The sequence below is a fragment of the Staurois parvus genome, unplaced genomic scaffold, assembly GCF_062004578.1.
Source record: "Staurois parvus isolate SC_StPar_1 unplaced genomic scaffold, SC_StPar_1.0 ptg000154l, whole genome shotgun sequence".
NCBI lineage: Eukaryota > Metazoa > Chordata > Amphibia > Anura > Ranidae > Staurois > Staurois parvus.
Genome location: NW_028317950.1, coordinates 5,316,717 through 5,341,568, shown reverse-complemented (window position 1 = coordinate 5,341,568; position 24,852 = coordinate 5,316,717). Strand labels below are relative to the sequence as shown.

Here is a 24,852-nt window from a genome sequence, read left to right as displayed (position 1 = left end):
TACGTTGGGCAGTTAGAAGCCAGTGGAGGAATTGGCAGAGAGGGGTGGCAGATACAGAGCGGTTAGTAAGGTGAATGAGTCTGGCAGCTGCATTCATGATGGACTGGAGTGGGGATAGCCTGCGATGAGGTAGGCCGGTGAGGAGGGAGTTACAGTAGTCAAGGCGAGAGATAACCAGGGAGTGAATGAGTTGCTTAGCGGTTTCCGAGGTTAGGAACAGTCGTATCTTGGAGTATAATGCGGCACGTTCTACCATTTTTTCCTTTACATAAAACCTGGAACTGACTGCGCTGGTGTACTAGGTCCATTTGAATACATGGAAAATGCTTTGCATGCATTCTGATGATGAAAAAAGGCTGTGGACAGCATCTGGACATGGAACAGTTAAAAAATGCTTCTAAACGCAAACGCTTATAAATGCGGTTAGCCGCATTTACACGTGCTTACAAACATTTGGCGTTTGAAACGCTGATAAAATCTATTCCTGAACACAAGTTTGGTGTGTTAAAAAAAAGACTGTAAACTCAACTGCCTGTAAACGACGATGTGTACATGGACACATAGGAAAACATTAGGGAGAGTTCAGGGGCTGCTGAAAACGCAGAAAAGCTCCTGAACGTCAGTTTATCAGCTGCAGTGTACATAAACCCTAGGCTTCAAGTACGCGAGCAGTTACTAAACTCAAGTTTAGGAGCTTTTGGCATTTTATTGCCAAAGCTTCTAAACTCAACTCCATAAAAGCCTATGTGTCCATGTACACATAGGCATTTAGCAGAGTTTAGGAGCTGCTGAGTTTAGGTGAAGTTAAACCTCCCTCTCCTGAACGTGGAAGAATCGCTTCCAGGATAGGAATGTTTTGACCACCGACCGTGGGAAATCACGGCGCAACCACGGTACCGCATTTTTGCCACGATTCACATTTTCCCGTGGTCGGCGGTCATGGTAGGCTCAAGTACATGAAGCCTTAGAAGGTAACCAAGCTGTCAGCTTTAAATGTAAAGAAAACATTCTAAATGGTTGATACTTAAATGCAGGAAAAAAATACTTTTTCACAGATTTGAATTTATTTATGGAATCTATGTAGGTTCTTTCAGACTGTTTGTAAACATCTGGGTATTGGGCTTTATTATATTTTTTTTACTTTTATACCTTTCTATCGGTCAGTGAATGGGAAGGCTTTTACCATTTCAACATGTACAATCAACATTTCAAATAAAAACAGTTGTTGGGCAGAGATAGCAGAATGAAGAACAGTGATGACAGGAAGAGACGTGTCCCCTGATTGGGAGCAGGTCACCCTCCCCGCACACTGCCACTAACAAACCAGCAGACAACTGAGCTGTCCATGCGCCATGACGGGAACTCAGGCTGAATATTGAACAATACTATTGCATGTGTATAAACAATCACCTTACAGATTCCCACTTCCTTTTTCATCTTGTTATGGGAAAAGCACTCTAGTTTCCCACAGATTTTATAAATTGAGGGAAAGGCCGGCTCCACCCAAAACTGATTTTTCAGGACCATCACTGCCAAGTTGAATCAGGTGACTCTAACATCTGTCAGGGATTCCAGTGGTGAGATACCACCAGCAGAATTCCGAGACTGCACAATTGGTGAGATGGGTACATAACCGAACGGTGGTGTCACGTGTACATAATAGAGGCTATGCTAGTCATCTGACTGCCGCAGAGTGACATTGACCTGTTACTGTACCCAACCGAAACATCAGGCAGCAAGTGAACATGTTTTCCATAAAGTTGATGTAGTAAAAGCAGAAAAATAGGCAAGCGTAAGGATTTGAGGGCCAGATTGTAATAGCTAGATGACTGGCTCAGAGCATCTCCAAAACTTCAGTTCATGTTGGATATTCCTGGCCTCCAATGGTCAGGATCTACCAAAAGTAATCTAAGAAAGGAAAACTAGCAAACCAGCAACAAAGTCATGGACCGTCAAGGCTCATTGATGAACGTGGGGAGCAAAGTGTGACCTGGGTAGTTCCATTCCATTAGAAGAGCTACTGTAGCTCAGATTACTGCAAAAGTTAAAGTGATACTAAAGTCTTGGATTTTTTTTCTTTTTTTTTAACCTCCCTGGAGGTATTCCTGAGTGTAGCTCGGGGTAAAGTTTCAGCACCACAAGCGGTAACCCCGAGCGACACTCGGGAATACCTTGCAGCGCTGCTCCGAGATCTCTTCTTCACTTACCTTGTCCTTTGCTCCCGCGATGTCCCTCCTGCAGTGTCCCCGGCAATGTCCTCCGGCCGATGCCTGCATCTGTCTTCCGGGTTCCGTTCCCTGCAACGTCAGGACGTACGGGGACGGAACTGGCGGGAAGTTTAAGAATGTCAAAAAGTGACATTCACTCAATACATTAAAATAACATAGTAAAACATTACTGTATCAAACCATTTCACATACATTTTGTCCCGAGTGCTTTGTCCTGTGCCCTGCCTGCATTTTTACCGTTCTTTCTGCCTGGAAACTGAGAAATGTTTATGGCGTCCAAAAAGCGTCTCTTTAGGTCAAAAGCGGTTTTAGATCAGCTAGAGAACAGCGATAGTAAATTAGAATCACTTGCAGAATTGAGTGATAATGATTCGTGGGGAAATTCGTCATCAGACACTGAAAACAATTCTGCGACTTTGCTCAGTGATATGCGAACTTGGCGCTATATTTCAAATTTCAGTGTTTTTGGTTTGATTATATTATTGAATTAAATGTATTATTATTATTTTTTATGATTATTTATTAAGTTATAATTTATGATTTCGTGTTTCAAATTTTATCCTACCCGGGATGTTTACTAGACTCTTGTTCAGACAGATTTCAGTGAGTTATTCTTAAAAATTACAGGCCTACAATAAAAAAACAACATATTTACATGCAAAAAAATGTACCACTTTGAGCACAGAAATACTGACATAATCAGACCGCTAGGGAGGCTACTAAAAAACATGTCTATACTTACCTGTTCTGTGCAGTAGTTTTGCACAGAGCAGCTTGAATCCTCCTCTTCTCGGGTCACCCACCGGCGATCCTGGCCCCTCCCTTCTGTAGGGTGCCCCCATAGCAAGCTCAATTCACACACAGAGCCATGGCTCAGCCCCACCCCCTCCCTTTCCTGATTAGCTCGCTGGCTGTGATTGACAGCAGTGGGAGCCAATGGCTCCTGTTGCTGCCTTAGCCAATCAGGAATGTGATAACTCAGAGAAACAAGGCTCCTGTGGACATCACTGGATCAGGATAGGGCTCAGGTAAGTGTTAGGGGGGGCTGGGGGGCTGCTACACACAGAAGATTTTGATAGAAAGGTGTCAGAATACACAGTGCATTGCAGTTTGTTGTGTATGGGGCTGCAGAGCCACAGACCGGTCAGTGTGCCCATGCTGACCCATGTCCACAGCCAAAAGCACCTACAATGGGCACATGAGCATCAGAACGGGACCAAGAAGCAGTGGAAGAAGGTGGCCTGCTCTGATGAATCATGTTTTTTTCTACATCATGAGAATGGCTGGGTGTATGTGCGTCACTTACCTGGGGAAGAGAAGGCACCAGGATGCAGTATGGGAAGAAGGCAAGCCGGTGGAGACCATGATCTGCTACTGACAACTTGGTGCCAGATGCTACAGCATACCTTCAGAGGTCTAGTGGAATCCATGCCTTGAGAGGTCAGGGCTGGTTTGGTGGCAAAAGGGAGACCTACTTGATATTAGGTGGGTGGTCATAATGTTACGGCTGATCGATTGTATACTGTTCATTGCAGCAACTCAAAATGGTCCTCAGTAATTTGCATGGCCCCCACGTGCTTGTATGCATTTCTGACAACGTCGTGGCATGCTCCTAGTGAGATGATGGATGGTGTCCTGGGGTATTTCATCCCAGATCTGGACCAGGGCATCACTGAGCTCCTGGACAGTCTGAGGTGCAACCTGGCGGCGTCGAATGGACCAAACATGATATCCCAGAGGTGTTCTATTGGATTTAGGTCAGGTGAGCGTGGGGGCCATTCAATGGTATCAATTCCTTCATCCTCCAGGAACTGATAAAAAGCAATATGTAGTGAGCGCTCTCAAATGTATACAGCAGCTAGAACACTTCAGGTAACCACAATACCTTTAAAATATACGTATATAAATGTAACAAAAAACAGTGCAGCGCTCAAGAGTTAATAAATGGATGAAGACAAAATATATATATACATATACAAAGTCTATGCAATATCCGCGGTATTGTCTGATAAGGTGAATATACTTCCGAAGTATGTACTGCCTCGAAATAACAGCAATGCGCACTCACCAGAAACGCATGGATTATGCGCATATAGGAATAATCGTCCCAGGTATCCGATCCATCGAAGACCGAGTGGTGGGCGTCCTATTCACGGTGGGTCATCAGAAACAACACGACAGATCCAGAGGTCCCCTTAATTTTGCAAGAGATTGGCCAGAATTGACATTCTGTTTTGCACCTCTGGTGCATCAGATCCTGAGTGAATCAACTGTAGTAAATCTCCCCCAACGGTTTTGGAATTGGTATAAAACTGCCTCGTCTCTGGAAACGCAGGGTCTGGGAGTGTCCTAGTGCACAGTGTCTTGAAAATTTTATCAAACTGTGCTGACAAAACAGAATATCAATTCGGGCCAATCTCTTGCAAAATTAAGGGGACCTCTAGATCTGTCGTGTTGTTTCTGATGACCCACCGTGAATAGGACGCCCACCACTCGGTCTTCGATGGATCGGATACCTGGGACGATTATGCCTATATGCGCATAATCCATGCGTTTCTGGTGAGTGCGCATTGCTGTTATTTCGAGGCAGTACATACTTCGGAAGTATATTCACCTTATCAGACAATACCGCGGATATTGCATAGACTTTGTATATGTATATATATATTTTGTCTTCATCCATTTATCCTCCAGGAACTGCCTGCATACTCTCCCCACATGAGGCCGGGCATGGTCGTGCACCAGGAGGAACCCAGGACCCACTGCACCAGCGTAGGGTCTGGCAATGGGTCCAAGGATTTCATCCTGATACCTAATGGCAATCAGGGTGCCGTTGTCTAACCTGTAGAGGTCTGTGTGTCCCTCCATGGATCTGCCTCCCCAGATCATTACTGACCCACCACCAAAACGGTCATGCTAAATGATGTTACAGGCAGCATAACATTCTTCACGGCTTCTCCAGACCCTTTCACGTCTGTCACACGTGCTTAGGGTGAACTTGCTCTCATCTGTGAAAAGCACAGGGCGCCAGTGGTGGACCTGCCAATTCTGGTGTTTAATGGCAAATGCCAATTGAGCAGTGAGCACAGGGCCCACTAGAGGACGTCAGGTGCTCAGGCCACCCTCATGAAGTCTGTTTCTGATTGGTCAGAGACATTCACACCAGTGGCCTGCCGGAGGTCATTTTGTTGGGCTCTGGCAGTGTTCTTGCTATTTCTCCTTGCACAAAGGAGCAGATACCGGTCCTGCTGATGGGTTAAGGGCCTTCTACGGCCCTGTCCAGCTCTCCTAGAATAACTGCCTGTCTCCTGGAATCTCCTCCATGCTCTTGAGACTGTGCTGGGAGACACAGCAAACCTTCTGGCAATGGCACGTATTGATGTGCCATCCTAGACAAGTTGGACTTCCTGTGCAACTGAAAGCAGGCCTGCTTACAGATACTGTTGTTTTATTGTGAATGTTGTTTCTTTTGCTCACAGTTGCCAAGAGTGATCAGATTTGCTGCCAATACCAGAGTTGTTTGTTATTCTTGACGCAGTTACCTCCAGATCCAATATTAACTTCACTTTGGTTTATACTACTTGTGAGTCCATTTTATAAGTGTGATTTATCTGGGTCACCAGAGCACGGTTGTGTCAGCAGAGTTTGGGCTTTCATTGACAGGTCCAGATTGACAGGGAACCCAAAACGTACTCAGCAATACCTAAGGGGGTAGTGCTACACATATACAGTGCCTTGAAATAGTTTTCATACCCCTTGAAATTTTCCACATTTTGTCATGTTACAACTAAAAACATAAATGTATTTTATTGGGATTTTATGTGATAGACTAACACAAAGTGGCACATAATTGTGAAGTGGAAGGAAAATGATAAATGGTTTTCAAAATTTTTTACAAATAAATACCTGAAAAGTGTGGCATGCATTTGTATTCAGCCCCTTTATTCTGGTACCCCTAACTAAAATCTAGTGGAACCAGTGCCTTCAGAAGTCACCTAATTAGTAAATAGAGTCCATATAGTAAATCTTCTCCTGGCCCGGCCTGTCAGTTTAGGTGGACCGCCATGTCTTGGTAGGTTTGCAGTTGTGCCATATTCTTTCTATTTTCGAATAATGGATTGAACAGTGCTCCCTGAGATGTCCAAAGCTTGGGATATTTATTTATAACCTAACCCTACTTTAAACTTCTCCACAACGTTATCCCTGACCTGTATGGTGTGTTCCTTGGCCTTCATGATGCTGTTTGTTCACTAATGTTCTCTAACAAACCTCTGAGGGCTTCACAGAACAGCTATATTTATATTGAGATTAAATTGCACACAGGTGGACTCTATTTACTAATTAGGTGACTTCTGAAGGCAATTGGTTCCACTAGATTTTAGTTAGGGGTATCAGAGTAAAGGGGGCTAAACACAAATGCATGCTACACTTTTCAGATATTTATTTGTAAAAAAAAGTTTAAACCATTTATAATTTTCACATAAAATCCCAATAAAATACATTTACATTTTTGGTTGTAACATGACAAAATGTAGAAAATTTCAAAGGGTATGAATACTTTTTCAAGGCACTGTGTGTGTGTATATATATATACATATATATATTATATTTATATATATATATATATATATATATATATATATACAGTGTATATGTATGTATATGTTTTTTTTTATGAGAAAAACATTCTCCCCCACTTTGTTGCATCATCTGTAACAACATTAGATAGCTGTTTACAGAATTTCCCTTTTCTTTTCTGAAAAATACATTGCACAAACCCCAACCGGAATGTTTTAATTTTGGGTCGATATATCGCACCACTAGAGAGTCACAAAAAAAAAGAAATCTTAAAAATGCACTGCCCTACTAGAAAATAAATTTCTGTGCTGCCGTTATGCAGTGCTTGGAGGTATTACTGTCCACTATAGGGATTTGTGCTGCCTTTCTATGGAGACATTGGAAGAATTTTTGAAGCCTATACTTAATACACCTTACTGGTCCCCCCCCCCAAATAAAACCCCAAGAATCCCCCTTCTCCATACTGGTAATCCACATTTATATCAACTTGTACCATGGTTTCTAGATAATGCTATATAGAATGACCTGCAGGCATTTATATAAAATGCCCATCATCATCTGCACACCAGCACTGAGTGTCATTTCTGTCTGCTGCTTCTTTCCTCTGGTATCAGCATGAGTCATTTCTGACAAGTTTTCCTGACACCAAGAGATAAAAAGGTGACAGCAGAGGGAGCTCAAGCAGATTGACAACCTCAACTCTGATCCTGTTTGCTATGTGAGGGGGGTGTGTGTCCCTTCCCTGCAATCTTCTCTCAGAACACTCCTCACTAAGCTCTGCAGAGTGTAACTTCAGCTCCCTGTCCTATTTCTGAACTCTCAGACAAGCTTTATAAATTCAGCACTTTGAACAGCTGTAGAGAAGAGAAGACTGCAGATAAGCAGGTACAAGTTATGGTTTCTTCTCTTTGTACCACTTGAGGCCAGTTACTTCACTGGGCATGTGTAAGGGTTTACATCCACTTTAATGGTGCAATGTAACAAAAGTGATCTTACTTCGATTTCTTTGCTGCTGAAAGCTATTGAATTAGAAACAAGAATATTTTGAATCCAAGAGGCGTCCAGATATCTTGGGAATGAGAAGATATGTCATCACCCGTTTTTTACTGAGTAACAGTTGCCTGAGTATAGCTGCCGTGACACAAATTCATATCTGCAGTTCTTATAGAGCAGCCTTACTGGAGAACGTTGGAAATGGCTGCCACCTGTAAAGAGTCTGCTGCAGCTAAATCTGCATGTGTCCCAGAGCTAAGTGATGCTTGCAGTGGAGGGGAGCAGCACAATGCACCATGTGGAGTATGTGGAGAGCAAACATCCATGGATGTTTCACTTGTTTGTATGTCTGAACAGCCTACATGTTCCTGGGCTGAAAGTTCTGTCTTGGAGGAAGAGATGACAGCTGGAGCTGAAGTTTCTATCACTGCAGCAGTGAGTATTGACATTGCTGTAAAATCTATGAATGTGTCAGCAATTAATATGACTGGTTAAAGCAATGGATGTGTTGTTGGTGGGTGGTGCTGAAGAGGTTACTGACAAGAGTAAAAATGACATTTCTCTCCCTGCTCAGCAGAGAGACGATTCACCATCCAATCTCGTATCTGAGAGTTGCACCAGATGCTCCCAAACACACTAATGTTTTTGCTGGTGGGAGGAATGTGGGGAGCTATGCCTCTGTTTTGGGGAGTCGCACCAAGGGGGGGTGGAGGGAGTGTTGGAAATACTAATGGTCACAATTTGGGGAGGTTTGGTGGTGGGATGGTTGATGGGTTCCAGAGGAGGAATGTTGTGCAGTTGAAGTGGGAGGGGGAGGGAACCTCACCAGTAAGGGAGAGGGTGGCTGAGCTGATTTTGGAGATGGGGTTTAAAGCCTGTGATGTATTTACTTTGATCTGCCTGATCTGCACAGTTGACAGTTATGAATAAGATTTATCATTTGTGAAACCTGACGGTCTGGATCTTTTTTGTGAGATATATAGGAGATGCTAGGGCCAGAGGCTGATTTGGTAGTGTGGCTACGCCGGTATGGCGAGGTCCTCCCCCCACTGCGGAAGGTCCTGGATGAGCATGGGATATGGACAGGAGCCTGGACAGTGTCGCTGCAATTGAGGGTGCTGGGCAATGTGGTTCAGCACCTGCCCTGCTCTGCTTTTCTGGGAAGGGATAGGCTGACCATTTTCTATCAGGGTCAGCCTAAGGTTTGTAATAAATGTGTAGAGAAAGGCCACTTTGCATCGCCCTGCATCATCAATAAGTGCTCATTGTGCCAGTATTTAGGCCATATGGCCAAAGAATGCACCCAGATTCAGTGCAATTTGTGCCAGCAGCTAGGTCATCCATATAGTCCGTGCTCAGAGGCATTACACAACCTGCCAGGATTGGAGGCTGAGCTGCAGAGGCTGGATAAAGAAGATGAGGCAGCTAATGCTAGGGAAGAAACTTTTCTCCCCCCCCCCCACGTGTCTGTTTCGTCTGTTGTGTCAGATTCTGTTTCCCCTAGTAATGTCATCCCTGAGTCTGTCCCTCCTGTTCCTAATCCTACTATACGTAGATCCTCCAGACTAATGGAAGCTGCTGGGGGGCGGGTTTATCGGATCTTCCGTCTCGGCCTACTCCACCTCCAGTACCTGTCCCACGACAGCGCAAACGTGGTCAAGAGAGTGTGGGGGTGCTGGATGAGGGTGGAGCCGATGGGGCTCAGGGAGGGGTGTCCATGTCCCATGTCTCACTTCCTGCTGAAGGAGATTCAGCTGATGAGGGGTGGGAGAGGGTCAAGAGGACGAAAAAGATGAGGAGGAGGATGAGAAGAGCTGTCCTTTTCTCCTCTGAATCAGACCCAGGAGGTGTCCCTCTTGGCAATACCTATTCAGTTTTGTCAGGGGAAGAGATGGAGTCTGATTTATCCATTTCTTTATAATCTATGGATGAGGGGGAGTCACATAGCCTGAAGAGAACTGTTTTGAGTGATGACAGTGTGATAGAGGTTAAGAAACGACTACGCCAATCATCCTGATGGCAGTATCTGCTCCGTTAAAGGTGGCGACCATTAATGTCGCCAGCATTAAATCTGCAACAGCTCATGATATGGCTTTATTTTTGCTCAGTGAGTTTGATGCTGAGATTTTATTTTTGCAAGAGACCTGGCTCAATACATTGGCCGATGTCTATCTAGCAAAAAGGAAGTGGAGATGTGGTCCCTCCTTTTGGTCTCTTGTGGTTGAACACTGCAGCGGAGTTGTGGTGCTTTTAAAAATCGATATGGTAACGTGCTGGCGGGTAATTGAGGTAGAAATGGGGAGATGCATGGTCTTAGACGTCTCTGTTAGGGGGCAGGACCTGCACCTGATTAATATCTATGGACCTCAGTCAAAATGGGACAGAAAATGCCTCCTCCCAAAGATCAAGCCCTTCCTTTTTACGTCCCAGCAACATGTTTTTGGAGGTGACTTTAACACCATATTTAGGCCTGAAGACAGGAGAGGATCGATAAACAGGCTGGGTTATGATAGCGTTTTTCTCAAAGATATGGTTAGACAGGCAGGCCTGGTAGATGTGCACATTAAGCACTGCTCTGGCAGCACAGGTTTCACATTTCAGAGGGAATAGTCAGAGCAGGATAGACAGATATTTTTTAAAGGAGAACTCTGCTTTCTCAGCTTCTGAATTGAGGGCGGTGGAGTTCTCTGACCACTGTATGCTGTCTGTGACTCTGAATGTCTCGGACACTCCATCCAGGGGAAGGGGTGTCTGGAAACTGAATTCGGCTCTCCTGGATGATGTAGAGGTAAGACAATCCATTGAGGATTTTGTTCAGGCACAGGTTTCTATTCTGGACTTTTGCAGCAGTAGGTCAGAGTGTTGGGAGCTTGAGAAACAAAGGGAGATTGGAGTTTTCAAGGCCATAAGTTAGAAGAAGCAGCTTGGTATGTATATTGCCTACCAGCATTTGCGGAGGAAGCTTGATCGTCTTGTCTCATATGGAGGAGATCCAGGGGAGATCTCTGAATTGAAACTTCTTCTTAGGAAGCGTCAAAATGACCGGCATGCCTCCTTGGTTCTGGAGCGGGATTATGGGAAATATCACTCACCTGATCCTTACCAAAACTGTAAGCAAGGCATAGCAGTTGAGACATTTTTGGCCTGAAAGGCAGTACAGGTTCCCTGATGAAGTCCAGATCAGGGATCTTGGAGATCTTTGGGTCATACTATGCAGACCTTCTGGGAAGAATGGACCTTAGCCGGGACAGGATGGAAAGCTTTCTGGATTCTACTCTAGGATTGGGAAATGGTACATTGCTTTTGATGAATTTGACAGAACCAATTTCAGCGGATGAGGTAGTTTGTGCTATAGACAAGCTGGCTACCAAAAAATTGCCTGGGCCAGATGGACTGACAGCTGAATTCTACAAGTGCTTTAAGTCCATTTTGGCTCCTTTTTTGGTGGAGGTTTTTAACAGATGTCTAGAAGAGGGTTATCTCCCTCCCTCCATGAGGCAATCCGCTGTGATTCTTCTGTCAAAAGGTAAAGACCCCTCAATGATTGAGAGCTGGCGCCCCATCAGTCTTCTCAATGTTGATAGAAAGATCTTGGCAAAGATTCATTTTTGGTGCTTGTCGTCAGTAGCAGGTGATTTGTTGTCCAGCCATCAGCACTGTTCGGTCCAAAGTAAAAGAACCTTTTCAGCAGTTTTGGCTGTCCGGGAGGCTTTGGAATGATACAGGGCTGCTAGATGGAGAAAGTACTTGCTGGTATTGGATCAGGCAAAAGCTTTTGATCGAGTGAATCATGAATATCTGTGGTTGCTACTTGGTAGATACGGCCTGCAGGGGAAGTTTATAGATTGGCTGAAGACATTATATAGAGGGGCTGAGAGCTTCCCACTTGTTAATGGTTGGGTTGGACGGCCTTTTAAGGTTGGCTCTGGTGTGCACCAGGGATATCCTTTGAGCCCCTAGCTATATGCTTTCACAATTGACCCCTTTGTGAGAAGGCTAGAGGGTGCATCATTGTGCGGGGTGCCTCTGGGCATTGCTGGTGCGCCACCTTTGACGGTCGTAGCCTATGCTGCTGATGTGTCTGTTAATATATCTGGGACTGAGGAGGCACAGGAGGTGGTCTTTATGATAGAGCAGTACATGGAGGCTTCTGGCTCTAAAGTCAACCATGAAAAGAGTGAAGTTTTCTGGATGGGTGAGGAGGGTGAAAGCTTCAAACTTCCTGGAGCCCCAGCAGGAAATTAAAGTGTTGGGCATCAAATTTGGTCCTGGTGACTATGGTCATCGAAATTGGGAAAGCAGGTTGGTGTATACCAATGCAAAAGTAGCAAGCTGGAAGAGATGGAGGCTCTCTTTGAGGGAGAGGGTTGACTTGATTAAAACTTACCTGATCCCGATCTTTTTATATGTCAGCTTTGTCTGTATCTTGCCGCTATCTCTCTATGCAAGGGTCTACAGCTGTTTTTTTCAACTGTTATGGGGAAATAGGCTGAACCAGATCAAACATAATGTAACTTACCTGTCCAGGGGGGAGGGTGGTCTAGGAATGGTCAACCTGATAGTTTAGTTTTCTTTGCTTTTTAAAGTGCAATCTTGGTAATATGTTAGCAGAGACCCTGCCGGGATGGGTTGGTATTTTCAAATTTGGTTTAAGCCTTTTCTGTGTTGCTGGAAAGTTTGCAGGCCAGTGAAAAGTCTGAGAGTCCAACATGGCAAGCTCCCGGCTTATGTTGCCCGTGTCTGAAAATACTTCGACAGTGGCAGGTGACGGTGGAAGATATCATGTCCCTTCCCAGGAGGCTTCTGGGGGAGAGGATTTTGGCTTCTGCTTTCAGTGTGTCACTGGCCTTAAAGGATTGCCTAGGCTCTGTAATGAGGGAGGGGTTGCATTTAATTAATTTGGAGAGAATCCCTTTGAAGTTCAGGGATCAAGCCTGGCTCGCTTTCCATGGAAGACTCTATGTGAGAGAGAACCTGAAGCACCGCCCTGTGGATGATTGGGATTGTCCTAGAACAGAGTGTGTTGGTAAAGTGAAGTCTATGGACCACTTTCTGCTCCAGTGTCCCTTTAACATAGAGGTGTATAAAAGGGTGGGGAGGGTTTTGGGCATCCCCTTTCTCTATTGCATGAGTTATGCAGAGTGAGTGTATCGGGCATTCCCAGCTCACTGGGAATTTGATTTGGGCACACTTTTTCTAGTTCGTATAGTTTGTTACTTCATGTGGAATGCACAGTGTCAGTCCTCCCTGTTGAGGTGGTGGTGCATGATATTCTGGGTGAAGTTGGGAAGGTTTAGGTTCTTGAAAAGGGCAGGGAGTCTCGGGCGGTCTGGATAAGGGCGTGGAGGAATATCAAACCTGCCTTTGGTGAACTGTCCATCTCTGGGTGAGGGGCTCTTTTCTTATGCTGTTCTTTTCACTCCCTTAGCTTTTGTTGGTTAAAATCTTATTTTTGAAGAAGGGCTGCATGCATAATGGGGGCGGGGTGGTTTCTTGACCTCTCAGGTTTGATGTCTGGTGTAGTGATGTGAGTCTTAGTAAAATTTATTTCCCCCAGTAATGACATGTTAATTTCTGACAGTTTCTTCTTGTCTGACAGCAGATTTTGCTATATTTATTTTTCTTTTTGTATAAATATGTATATAATTATTTATTTTGTATATTCTGTATATTTTATGTTTATTGATTGAAAGACTTTTAATAAAGAAAAACTGGGAGGAATGTTCCTTACATTGGTGGTCAGTGGGAAGAATGCTCCATAAGGTTTTACCTGCTTCATGACCATTTTGTGCTACTCTAACTGGTATTTGCGCAGTCATGCAACACTGTACCCAAATGAAATTTATGTCATTTTGTTTTTCACACAAATAGAGCTTTCTTTGGGTGGTATTTGATCACCACTAGGTTTTAATTTTTTTTTATTATATATATGAAAAAAGTCTGAACATTTCAAAGGAAAAAATATGTTTTACTTCCTGCTATAAAACATCCAATAATTATTTTTTACAAAATTTAATTTCCTCCAAAATTCAGCTCAAAATGTATTCTGCTACATGTGTTTGGTTAAAAAAAAATGCCATTTAGTGTATATTAATTGGTTTGTGTTAAAAGGTATAGCATCTACAAACTATGGTATACACAGTGGGGCAAAAAAGTATTTAGTCAGCCACCAATGGTGCAAGTTCTCCCACTTAAAAAGATGAGAGAGGCCTGTAATTGGCATCATAGGTAGACCTCAACTATGAGAGACAAAATGAGAAAAAAATCCAGACAATCACATTGGCTGATTTGGAAAAAATTTATTTGCAAATTATGGTGGAAAATAAGTATTTGGTCAATATCAAAAGTTCATCTCAATACTTTGTTATATATCCTTTGTTGGCAATGACAGAGGTCAGACGTTTCCTGTAAGTCTTCACAAGGTTGGCACACACTGTTGCTGGTATGTTGGCCCATTCCTCCATGCAGATCTCCTCTAGAGCAGTGATGTTTTGGGGCTGTCGCTGGGCAACACGGACTTTCAACTCCCTCCAAAGGTTTTCTATGGGGTTGAAATCTGGAGACTGGCTAGGCCACTCCAGGACCTTGAAATGCTTCTTACGAAGCCACTCCTTCGTTGCCCGGGCGGTATGTTTTGGAAGACCCAGCCACGTTTCATCTTCAATGCCCTTGCTGATGGAAGGAGGTTTGCACTCAAAATTTCACGATACATGGCCCCATTCATTCTGTCCTGTACATGGATCAGTTGTCCTGGTCCCTTTACGGAGAAACAGCCCCAAAGTATGATGTTGCCACCCCCATGCTTCGCAGTAGGTATGGTGTTCTTTGGATGCAACTCAGCATTCTCTCTCCTCCAAACACGACGAGTTGTGTTTCTACCAAACAGTTCTATTTTGGTTTCATCTGACCATATGACATTCTCCCAATCCTCTTCTGGATCATCCAAATGCTCTCTAGCAAACTTCAGACGGGCCCGGACATGTACTGGCTTAAGCAGAGGGACACGTCTGGCACTGCAGGATCTGAGTCCCTGGCGGCATAGTGTGTTACTGATGGTAGCCTTTGTTACGTTGGTCCCAGCTCTCTGCAGGTCATTCACTAGGTCCCCCCGTGTGGTCCTGGGATTTTTGCTCACCGTTCTTGTGATCATTTTGACCCCACGGGGTAAGATCATGCGTGGAGCCCCAGATCGAGGGAGATTATCAGTAGTCTTGTATTTCTTCCATTTTCTAATTATTGCTCCCACAGTTGAATTGTTCACACCAAGCTACTTGCCTATTGCAGATTCGGTCTTCCCAGCCTGGTCCTTCGACAGCTCTTTGGTCTTCACCATAGTGGAGTTTGGAGTGTGACTGTTTGAGGTTGTGGACAGGTGTCTTTTATACTGATAACAAGTTCAAACAGGTGCCATTGATACAGGTAATGAGTACAGGACAGAGGAGCCTCTTAAAGAAGAAGGTACAGGTCTGTGAGAGCCAGAAATCTTGCTTGTTTGTAGGTGACCAAATACTTATTTTCCACCATAATTTGCAAATAAATTCTTTCCAAATCAGCCAATGTGATTGTCTGGATTTTTTTTCTCATTTTGTCTCTCATAGTTGAGGTCTACCTATGATGCCAATTACAGGCCTCTCTCATCTTTTTAAGTGGGAGAACTTGCATAATTGGTGGCTGACTAAATACTTTTTTGCCCCACTGTATAATAGAAATTTATTTTTGTAATATATATGTGTAATGGCAATGATCAGCGACTTAAAGTGGGACTGTGATAGTGCAGCAGACAATCTGAGACACTAACTGATGTTGGCTGAAGGGAATACTAACTGACTGAAACTGATATCACCAGTAAACACTAATACAGTAATCAGTGATAATACTACACACTGTCAATGTACTAATGACACTGACATCTAGGGGTAATCAAAGGGTTAACTGTGTGCCTATCAATGTGTAATGTGTGCTTTCTTTACCTAAATATCTGTAAGGTCCTTCTCCCTGCTTTGCAAGCAGGTTGTTCTCTCTATACAGAACCCTGTGTTGCTTGTCAATACAGGTCTCTGCGCTATGACTGGACATAACCGATCAGCAGGTCTCAGCCATGAATCACTGGCTGAAAGCTGCTGACAAAATCCCGCTGTGTCCAACCACAGAGAGAGTCGTATGGGTGGCGCACACATACAGGAACGTGATTGTGCCTATATGAGCTACCCACAGCAAAATGCGGGCAAGCAGTTCGCAAGTGGTAAATTGGTGGTAAGTGGGAAGAATGCTCCTTACATTGGTGGTCAGTGGGAAGAATGCTCTTTACATTGGTCGTCATTGGGAAGAATGTTCCTTACATTGGTGGTCAGTGGAAAGAATGCCCCCCACGTGGTAAGCGGGAAGAATGTTCCTTACATTAGGGGTCAGTGGGAAGAATGCCCTTTACATTAGTGGTCAGTGGGAAGAATGCTCTTTACATTGGTGGTCAGTGCGAAAAATGTTCCTTACATTAGTGGTCAGTGGGAAGAATGTCCCCCACGTTGTCAGCAGGAAGAATGTTCCTTATATTAGGGGTCAGTGGGAAGAATGCCCTTTACATTAGTGATCATTGGGAAGAATGCTCCTTACATTGGTGGTCAGTGCGAAAAATGTTCCTTACATTAGTGGTCAGTGGGAAGAATGCCGCCACGTGGTCAGCGGGAAGAATGTTCCTTATATTAGGGGTCAGTGGGAAGAATGCCCTTTACATTAGTGGTCAGTGGGAAGAATGCTCCTTACATTGGTGGTCAGTGGAAAGAATCCCCCCTTAAATTGTTGGTCAGTAGGAAGAATTCTCTCCATACATTGGTGGTCAATGGGAAGAATGCTCCATGCATTGGTGGTCAGTGGGAAGAATGCTCCTTACATTGATGGTCAGAGAGAAGATTGCTCTTTAAATTGGTGGTCATTGGGAAGAATGTTCCTTATATTGATAGTCAGTGGGAGGAATGTTGCTTACATTGGCAGTCGGTGGAAAGAATGGCCTCTTACATTGGTGGTCAGTGGGAGGAATACCCCCTTGCATTAGTGGTCAGTGGAAAGAATACACCCCTTACATTGGTGGTCAGTGGGAAGAATGCTCCTTACATTGGTGTTCAGTTTGAGGAATGCTCCATACTGTGGTGGTCAGTGAGAGGAATGCTCTATACAGTATATCGGTGGTCAGTGGGAAGAATGTTCCATACATTGGTGGTCAGTGGGAAAAATATCCCTTTAAACATAAATAAAAAGATTATTGGTGTCAGTGGTTACTTTTCTGAGAGGAAAATTTTGCTCCTTGCTCAAGGACCACCAAGGAACCTCTGGATGAACCCTAGGGTTCCATGGAACCCCAGTTGAGAGAAGCTGCTATAGAGTCAGATTACATTTACTGGTGGAGAGTGGGAAAGGTTGAGACAATAGACCAAAGACATGTACAGTTCAGACATGAAAAAACAACAGACAAACAATAAAGACATGAGTATGTGAGGAAGGAGCTAAGCCTCCTATGGAATTATTTTAGGTTTAGAAAATGTGAGTTCTGGTCTTCAGACCAAAGCAGCCATATGAAAGTCACTGTGTTACCAAAGAATATGATAAACAGAAAAAGGACACCATTGACTAGACTGTGTGGGCTTGTTTGTGTTCTGATAACATTAATAAAGAAAAGGGCATAACAACATCACAAATTAATTAGACAGGGATGAAACTCAAAGCTAATACAAAATGTTCCCATTTTGGTTTCCTAGTGGTGCCACTCCTTTCCCTGGCATTGGGTAAACCAGCTTAGCTGCTATTCATCTGGTCAGCACGTTTCCTGTAGCAGGTGGGGTCACCACACTACACGGGGGGGTACAATTACCGCTACGATCAGCACTTATTGTTCATGGGCGAGAAGAGCCTGCCCAATGCTTTTCCTGTGTCATGGGACTTATATTCCAGAACTTGGAACCGGTTGGTGAAATTTCCTGCAGTGTTCCCAAAGACTCAGGACGTTCCAGTTTTGTCAAGCGATTGTTATGTGACAGACGCACACAAGATCCTGTGACACATTGGATCAAAAATAAAGGAAAAGGCCTGTGTCACACTTTCTGAAAGGACTTTTCATGGAGAATTTGGTCACTAGAATTCTGACGACAAGTCAAAATTTTAGCATCCAATCCCCTTTAGATTTGTGTAGTGTGAGAGGTTACCTTTTTGGATATAAATTCAATGGATTGTTTAGGCAGACCCTGGCACTAGGAGGAATGATTGACATCTTTGCCAAGTTTGTATTACTACCTGTGTCCCCACTTGGGAGATTTCCCCTTACACCCTATCTAGAATAAGAAGTTAGTAGAAATGGATGTTAGTAGAGTGAATGGTAAAACCGCAGCTCAACCGGTTGTTTTATTGTCTTCTGTGACTGAGACCTAACAGCAATAAAACACTTTCTTTTAAAGTAGAGTTGGGGAAAGGCAGAACTTTTATTAGTTTTTTTTATTACTACTTGTGTCCCTGTTGGTAGTTTCCTCTCACTTCCTGTCCTGGTGACAATGTTGATAGCGGCAGAAATAACGTAGACTACAGCATGTATAGCCAAAATATTTTGTATGGTTTGGAATATAGTAAGAAAGGATTACAACCCCTGTTGAGTTTTTATTGCATCTGCGTCCCCGCCACGTGAATTCACCTTCTTTTGTATTCTGGTGAACATTGTCATGGAGAGTGGAAAGTGATGGCAAACTTAAATACTGAGGATAGATCTTCCAAGGGGAACAGTTTTTCAGTGACAACTATCCAAAAGGGCAACTGTCCTGACTTTGTAGATGTTTTCTCAAACTTCCTGTTGTGTTAACAAGACAGGAAGTGAAGGGAAATCTCTGCAATGAGACACAGACAGCAAATTAAATGGGCAAGGGTTTTAACCCCGCTTTATACTATCCAAAACTAAAAAGGTCTGTACATACATGATTACATAAATCCTCTCTATCCAAAGCTAAAAAGGAAGAGTTTCATTAATCCTCCAATGCATTTGCTCAGCAGCTCCCTAGCATGCACAGATTCAACGTCAGCTCTATTTCAAACCAATATTCACATTTGTCTTCTATAAAGAAGAGGTTAAAGCCAAACTCCAGGCAAAAAAAAAAATTTCCATGCAGTGGGGCTGTGCCTGCACTGCATGGGGCAACTGCTTGTTCTTTTTCTAGGGGTGAGCAGAAAACTTATAATCACCCGATCCTTCAATCCTCCAGAAAACAGGGCTCCCCCATGATCCAGTGGTGGACTGTTCCTGGTCTGTGGAGTCTGCTCTGTGCGTGATGTAGTCAGGAACAGTTCATTATGCAAGACCACTGGAGCGCAGGGGTGCCGGACTGGTCTGAGAGGATCAGAGGATTAGGTAAGAATATCTCCGCTCTCCTCTCCCCTAGAAAAAAAAGAACAGTTAACCTGTACAGTGTGGGCACAGCCCCACTGCATGGGAAACATTTTTTTTTTTTTTGCCTGGAGTTGGGCTTTAATATCATATTACTAAACAATTAAAATTTTCTTGCAGGGTTTAGCTCTTATTTGAAGTAGTAACTAGAGTTCAGGTTGAATGTCTCCAAATTCAGTGATGATTTTCTAGACAATTAGAAGTCATTAGAGAGTAGTTGAATTTCTTTAAGGGCCATTTCACACTGATCTGTTTTTGATGCTCTTTTGGTGTTTAAATATGCATGAAAAATGTATCCCTTTAAATCCTATGGAACTCTTCAGACCAATGTACTGCATGGTGCGGTGTGTTTTTAAATGTCCTGTATGCTGCATTATTTGTGCATGTTTAAAAAGCACACCAGACAGGATCTGCGTATATCCACATTGTTTTACCTATGCATAATTCTGCTGGTACAGTAATATTATTGTTGATTCTGTAAACTCTGTTCATTGTCTTGACAAGAAAAGTTGTTTGGATTTTAAAAAAAAAGCGCACCAGTAACACAGTTCCCCATTCAAATGAATATTACTGCATAAAAATGCACCAAAAACCCATTAAAAAACACAAATGCATTTTTACTGCATTTTCTTCTTCAATAGAGCAGTGTGAAAGGGCCCTTAAAACCCCAATAGTGCATTAAAAACTGATTAGTGTGAAAGGGCCCTTGAGCTGGTCAAAGATGGACCGAAATTTGGCCAGTTCGGCAGGAACTGTCCAAATTTTATATGTACTCTCCAGCGCCTCAGGATATGCACAGCCAAAAGGGAACCAAGGGTACCAGGACAGCGACAACCAAAGGAAATGCTTCAGGGGTGCAGCCCCCCTCAGATGGGGAAATCAGCCACTGGATAGAGAGAAAACAGGTGGTGCACACACCTAGTGCATTATCCAAGGTTTATTGTAAGGAGTGAAAGAATAATAAGAAAATACTCACAGACGAAGCATGTATCTAAAAAGCATAGAAAAATGACAATGTCTAACGCGTTTCGGGGACGAATCCCTTTCCTCAGAGCTGATGACCAACCTCTGATGCTGATGTATGATGAATGGAAAGTAAGAGCCTTGCTGTTGATGCCTGCGTTTCGGGGACGAATCCCTTTCCTCAGAGCCATTTCCCCACAGGCATAAAGCACACTCCCACACCATCCCACTCAGGCATCAACAGCAAGGCTCTTACTTTCCATTCATCATACATCGGCATCAGAGGTTGGTCATCAGCTCTGAGGAAAGGGATTCGTCCCCGAAACGCGTCAGCCATTTGACCGCACTGACAGTGAGAACACCTTGCCTGCCGTTGTGGCCATTGTCATTTTTCTATGCTTTTTAGATACATGCTTCGTCTGTGAGTATGTTTTTATTATTCTTTCACTCCTACAATAAACCTTAGATAATGCACTAGGTGTGTGCGCCACCTGTTTTCTCTCTATACTGTCCAAATTTTAATCGCAACTCCTGTTCAACAGCAGTCGATCATTACATTGACTTTTGTTGAACAGGAATGTTAGAAAACTTTTGTGGATCAGCAGCTGCAGCTGCTAATCGATGTAATGACAGCGGAGGGTCCGGCTGTCAGAATACAATGTCTTTGAGGGGGGGGGATTCCTTCACTTGTGTAGATGGAGGAATCCGTTCGATTTTATTATTTGGCCAGCCCACTGGCTCAGTGAAAAAAGTGCACCTTCTATGGCTAGCTCTAGCAGAGAACTGCAGAGAATTACGACTTGCGTATTGCAAGCTGCAACAATGACACTACAATAATGAGGGGGACAAGCTGGCAGGTAAACAATCTCCAAAGTAAAAAAATAGGAAGTGAAACTGTTGTTATCTCTCGCTCTCTCAAGATTTTCCGTTGAATATTTTGACACTTTATTTACATAAAACAAAAGCAACCAGCCCCTTGTACATGCTGTCCTGTGTACTACATCAACCTTATTTTCATGCTGAACTCCAGGCAGACGACTAAATACACAGCTCGAGCGCATTTATGATCTGCCAAAGGATCTATATTGCATCTTATTTTGGTTCGTTTTCAGGTTTTTAGAATTCCTAATGTGTTTATATATTCATCCAGGAATGTTATTAAAGCTCTTTAAAACTCATCTGTAAATTATGCCTGCTGGCCCTTCAGGTTAACATTCTCTTTTATTATTTTTGCACAGGTGCTTGCAGAAGCAGAGGGTCCCTTACGTGACGATCCAGCAGTAGAGGAGGTAATCATTGACAGAAGTAGACTTGGCTCCTGTGGTGAAGACTCCATCTAGAGCCAGCAAGGTTTTATGACTCCAGCTCTTGCCCTGAGACTCAAACAGGATATATGCATCTACCCCATACCAACCTTGCACAGAGATCTTCAGTCTCCTGGAATGCAACTGACCTGCTAGTGGGAGCAAAGAAGGCTGTCAGAAGAAAGGAATTTGCTAAAACATTCTTTCGCCTTGCTCCAGCCCTGCACACAAACAGCAATAAAGCACAAAGAGGTGGAGCACCTTTTCACAAGGTACACACTGCCCTTGATGTGATGTTGTTGTACAGATAAGCCTGTCTTCAAGGAACACGGTTGCCTGGAAATTTTCAGGATCCACATCCCCCCCACAAGTTCAAGAAGGGAAGATATCTAAAAATAGATCTTGGATTACAACTTTAGAATGATAAATTGGCATCGTATGGATTCCTGACCTTGCACAACACCAACAGAGCTATATTTTACTCGGAGACGAATCATCTGTGTCTGTATTGTTGACTGTTAGGTCTCGCCAAGGTGCAGGAGAGCATGGACATCCCTTTAGGTCAACCTACGAACAGGGGCTTCTCCAGAAGCAACGTTTTGCCAAATAGATATTTTTAAGTGTTAGAACGATTCCACATTCCACAAGCCACATGCAGGGGGCTCTAGGAGAAAACAAAGTTGCGGACAGTAATGTGAAAAAAATTCTTATGTCCTGTCTGAAAGGGCAACAGGTCATCATCAAAATGGAGGCCATGAAGATCATACAGGCAGAGAAGTTCTCCGAATGCCAGAACTCTCAGCCGAGGTATGGTCCTCCGTCACGGAGGGAGCCTCCTCTAGTTGCCAAACGGGCCTGGCCTTCAGAGTCAGAAATTATCGTTAACCAGGCCTGCGGGGAGATGCCCAGTCTAGAGGGTACTCCAGGCACTTTGGGGCTTCCAAGGACACCCCCTCCGCCAAGGCGAGAAAAGATCTATCCTGGCCAGCGGAAGGCAAGCACAGAGATTTGTTACCACCGCAAAACCCCATCTGATGAGGTCATTGTAAACCAGTATGTGCTGCATCCGTCCACTCCTTGTGAGCCTTTAGAGTGCCCGACATGTGGTCACATGTACAATTTCACCAACAAGAGGCCCCGTATCTTGTCTTGTCTCCACTCTGTCTGTGAGGAATGCCTTCAGATCCTCTATGAATCTTGTCCAAAGTACAAGTTTATCTCCTGCCCCACCTGTAAACGGGAAACGGTGCTCTTTACAGACTATGGCCTAGCCGCCCTTGCTGTCAACACAAGCATTCTCAACCGGCTACCAGCTGAAGCCCTCTCGGCCAACCCCGTGCAATGGAGTAGCGAAGCAGACCGCAGCTGCTATCAAACCTTCCGCCAGTACTGTGGTGCAGCTTGCAGCTGTCAGATTCGTAATCCACTCTCTTCCTGTTCAATCATGTAGCTATTTGGCAAGCAGTATTATCTTGGATAGTGCCGACAGTGGAATCCAGAGCTACTGGATACCGGCAACCAACTTTCTCTCCAAACTTTGTTACATATCGGTCAAATAGACTTTGTGGTTGACAGTGATATCTAAACCAATTTAGTTTACATCTTTCAATTCATCTTGGTGAACTTGCTTCTCTTTGTAGTATGTCTGTCTCAACTCTCCCTCTCTCACTCTTTCTCTCTCTCTCTTGTCTTCCCCATCCTTGACTTTTTTCCCTTCTTTATCTGTCTCTTTTCCTAACAACCTTTTCTAAGTGGCAATGTACATAGGCATGGATGGACGGGTATAGACTGTGACTTGACCATATCAGTAAAAAGTCATTTTTTCTGTAACCAGCTGTGTCACCTAAGCCCAGAACCAAGCACAACATTTGGTGGCGCACAAAGTCTGGTGTTATCGGCTGAGGTTGTCCTGGAATTCTCTCTACACCTCTAGGGAGCACTGCTGTCACCTTTCTCTCTGTCAAAATTGTTTTGCCAAAGCTTTTGTTTCATTTGCTGACCAAGACAAAAACAAATATGAAATAATAAGAAATGATATATTTTAAATTATTGTATGTATTTGAAAAAAGTTAAAAAAAAGAAAAAAAAATCACTGCTCCGCATTAACCACTTTGCAGGTCCTTCTTGCATCAGTTTAACCTTTTCACCGCTGAAGAGGTCTACAGTAGATTGCAGCGCAAAATATTGGTGATCTTTGCAGCGGTAAAAAAAGGAAAGGTCGGTTTGTGACCAATGTGTTCTGATGGGAGAATCAGGGTGGGAGGAGTCTATCTCTTGTTTCTGTTGAAGGGTTATGTCATGTTTCTCTTTTTTGAAAGGAGCCCTGCTATTTAATAGCTTTGCTGACAAGAGACAACTGTTATTGTAGCTAGTCTGAAATATCCATCAACTGTATAAATGGCTACAAACACACTCAGTTCTGTCGTGTCTTTTTTTTACCTTCTGGTGAACTCCTATGTAATGCAAAAGGAGGATTTTTTTATAAAAATGGGAAGTTGTCAAAAAGATTATGGTTTACCCATGCTTAAGCTTAGCACACATGATCAGAAAATCACTTTAGAAGCAGGGGCAGACTGACAACTCATGGGGCCCCCAGGCAATAGGGGATCATGGGGCCCCTGTGTCCTTGCCCAAACTCAAAAAAGCCTATGAAAAAGGTACCAGGGGCATCTTATTGGGCCTTACTGACCCTGGGCCCTTGGGCAGTGCCCGAGTTTCCAAATGGTCAGTCCGCCCCTGTTTAGAAGCAATCGTATGATAATCTGATCGTTAGTACAAAACTTTTGTCCGAAGTTATTCGAAGGGACAAGCACGAAAATTTTTCTCATAGGATACCAGATCGTACAATTTTCATTTAATCAATACAGTTTTCGTCCAAAAATACATTAGAATACATGACATCACTTCCAAATTTTTGTTCTGTCCTATGAGAAATTTTGTAACTTTTGTTTCCTTTTCATTATGGATATGAGACTAGCATGCAAAAAAAAAAAAAAAAAAAGGAAGGAAGATCATTCATCGGATATTCTCATTGTGTGTACAGGGCTTTAGGGACAAACGCTAGAGATATATTGTAGTAGCCGCCATTGCTAGCTTGTTTTTCCTGTCATCCTCATCCTTGCCTCATTATTGGCACTGGTGAAGTGAGAATTTCCAACATGCATACATACTGTAGTCCAGGGATTCATGAGTTAAAGAAGTAGATAAGTGGATGATTGTTTAACCCAGGGCATGCACCTTCAAAAGCAAGTCATGGTAGTGCCTATGTGTTTATGCCAATAGGCTCCCTTTGTTGTGAAGGGGAAGTAGAGGGAATCAGACGTATTTGGTTCTTCCAGTAGAAAGATTTTAGTATATTTTGGATCAAACA

General features: G+C 43.6%; 1 protein-coding gene across 2 annotated transcripts in view; it reads left to right on the top strand.

Moving 5' to 3' along the window:
* The window catches only part of RNF208 (ring finger protein 208), a 45,313-nt gene extending 21,419 nt beyond the window's left edge, over positions 1–23,894 (top strand). For both annotated transcript variants that reach the window (XM_089674954.1, XM_089674955.1), the window contains exon 2: positions 21,417–23,894. In XM_089674954.1, the coding sequence (XP_089531080.1) occupies positions 22,135–22,932 (798 nt within the window). In that variant the 5' untranslated portion in view covers positions 21,417–22,134 and the 3' untranslated portion in view covers positions 22,933–23,894. The remainder of the gene's footprint in view (positions 1–21,416) is intronic.
* The last annotated feature ends 958 nt before the right edge of the window (positions 23,895–24,852 follow it).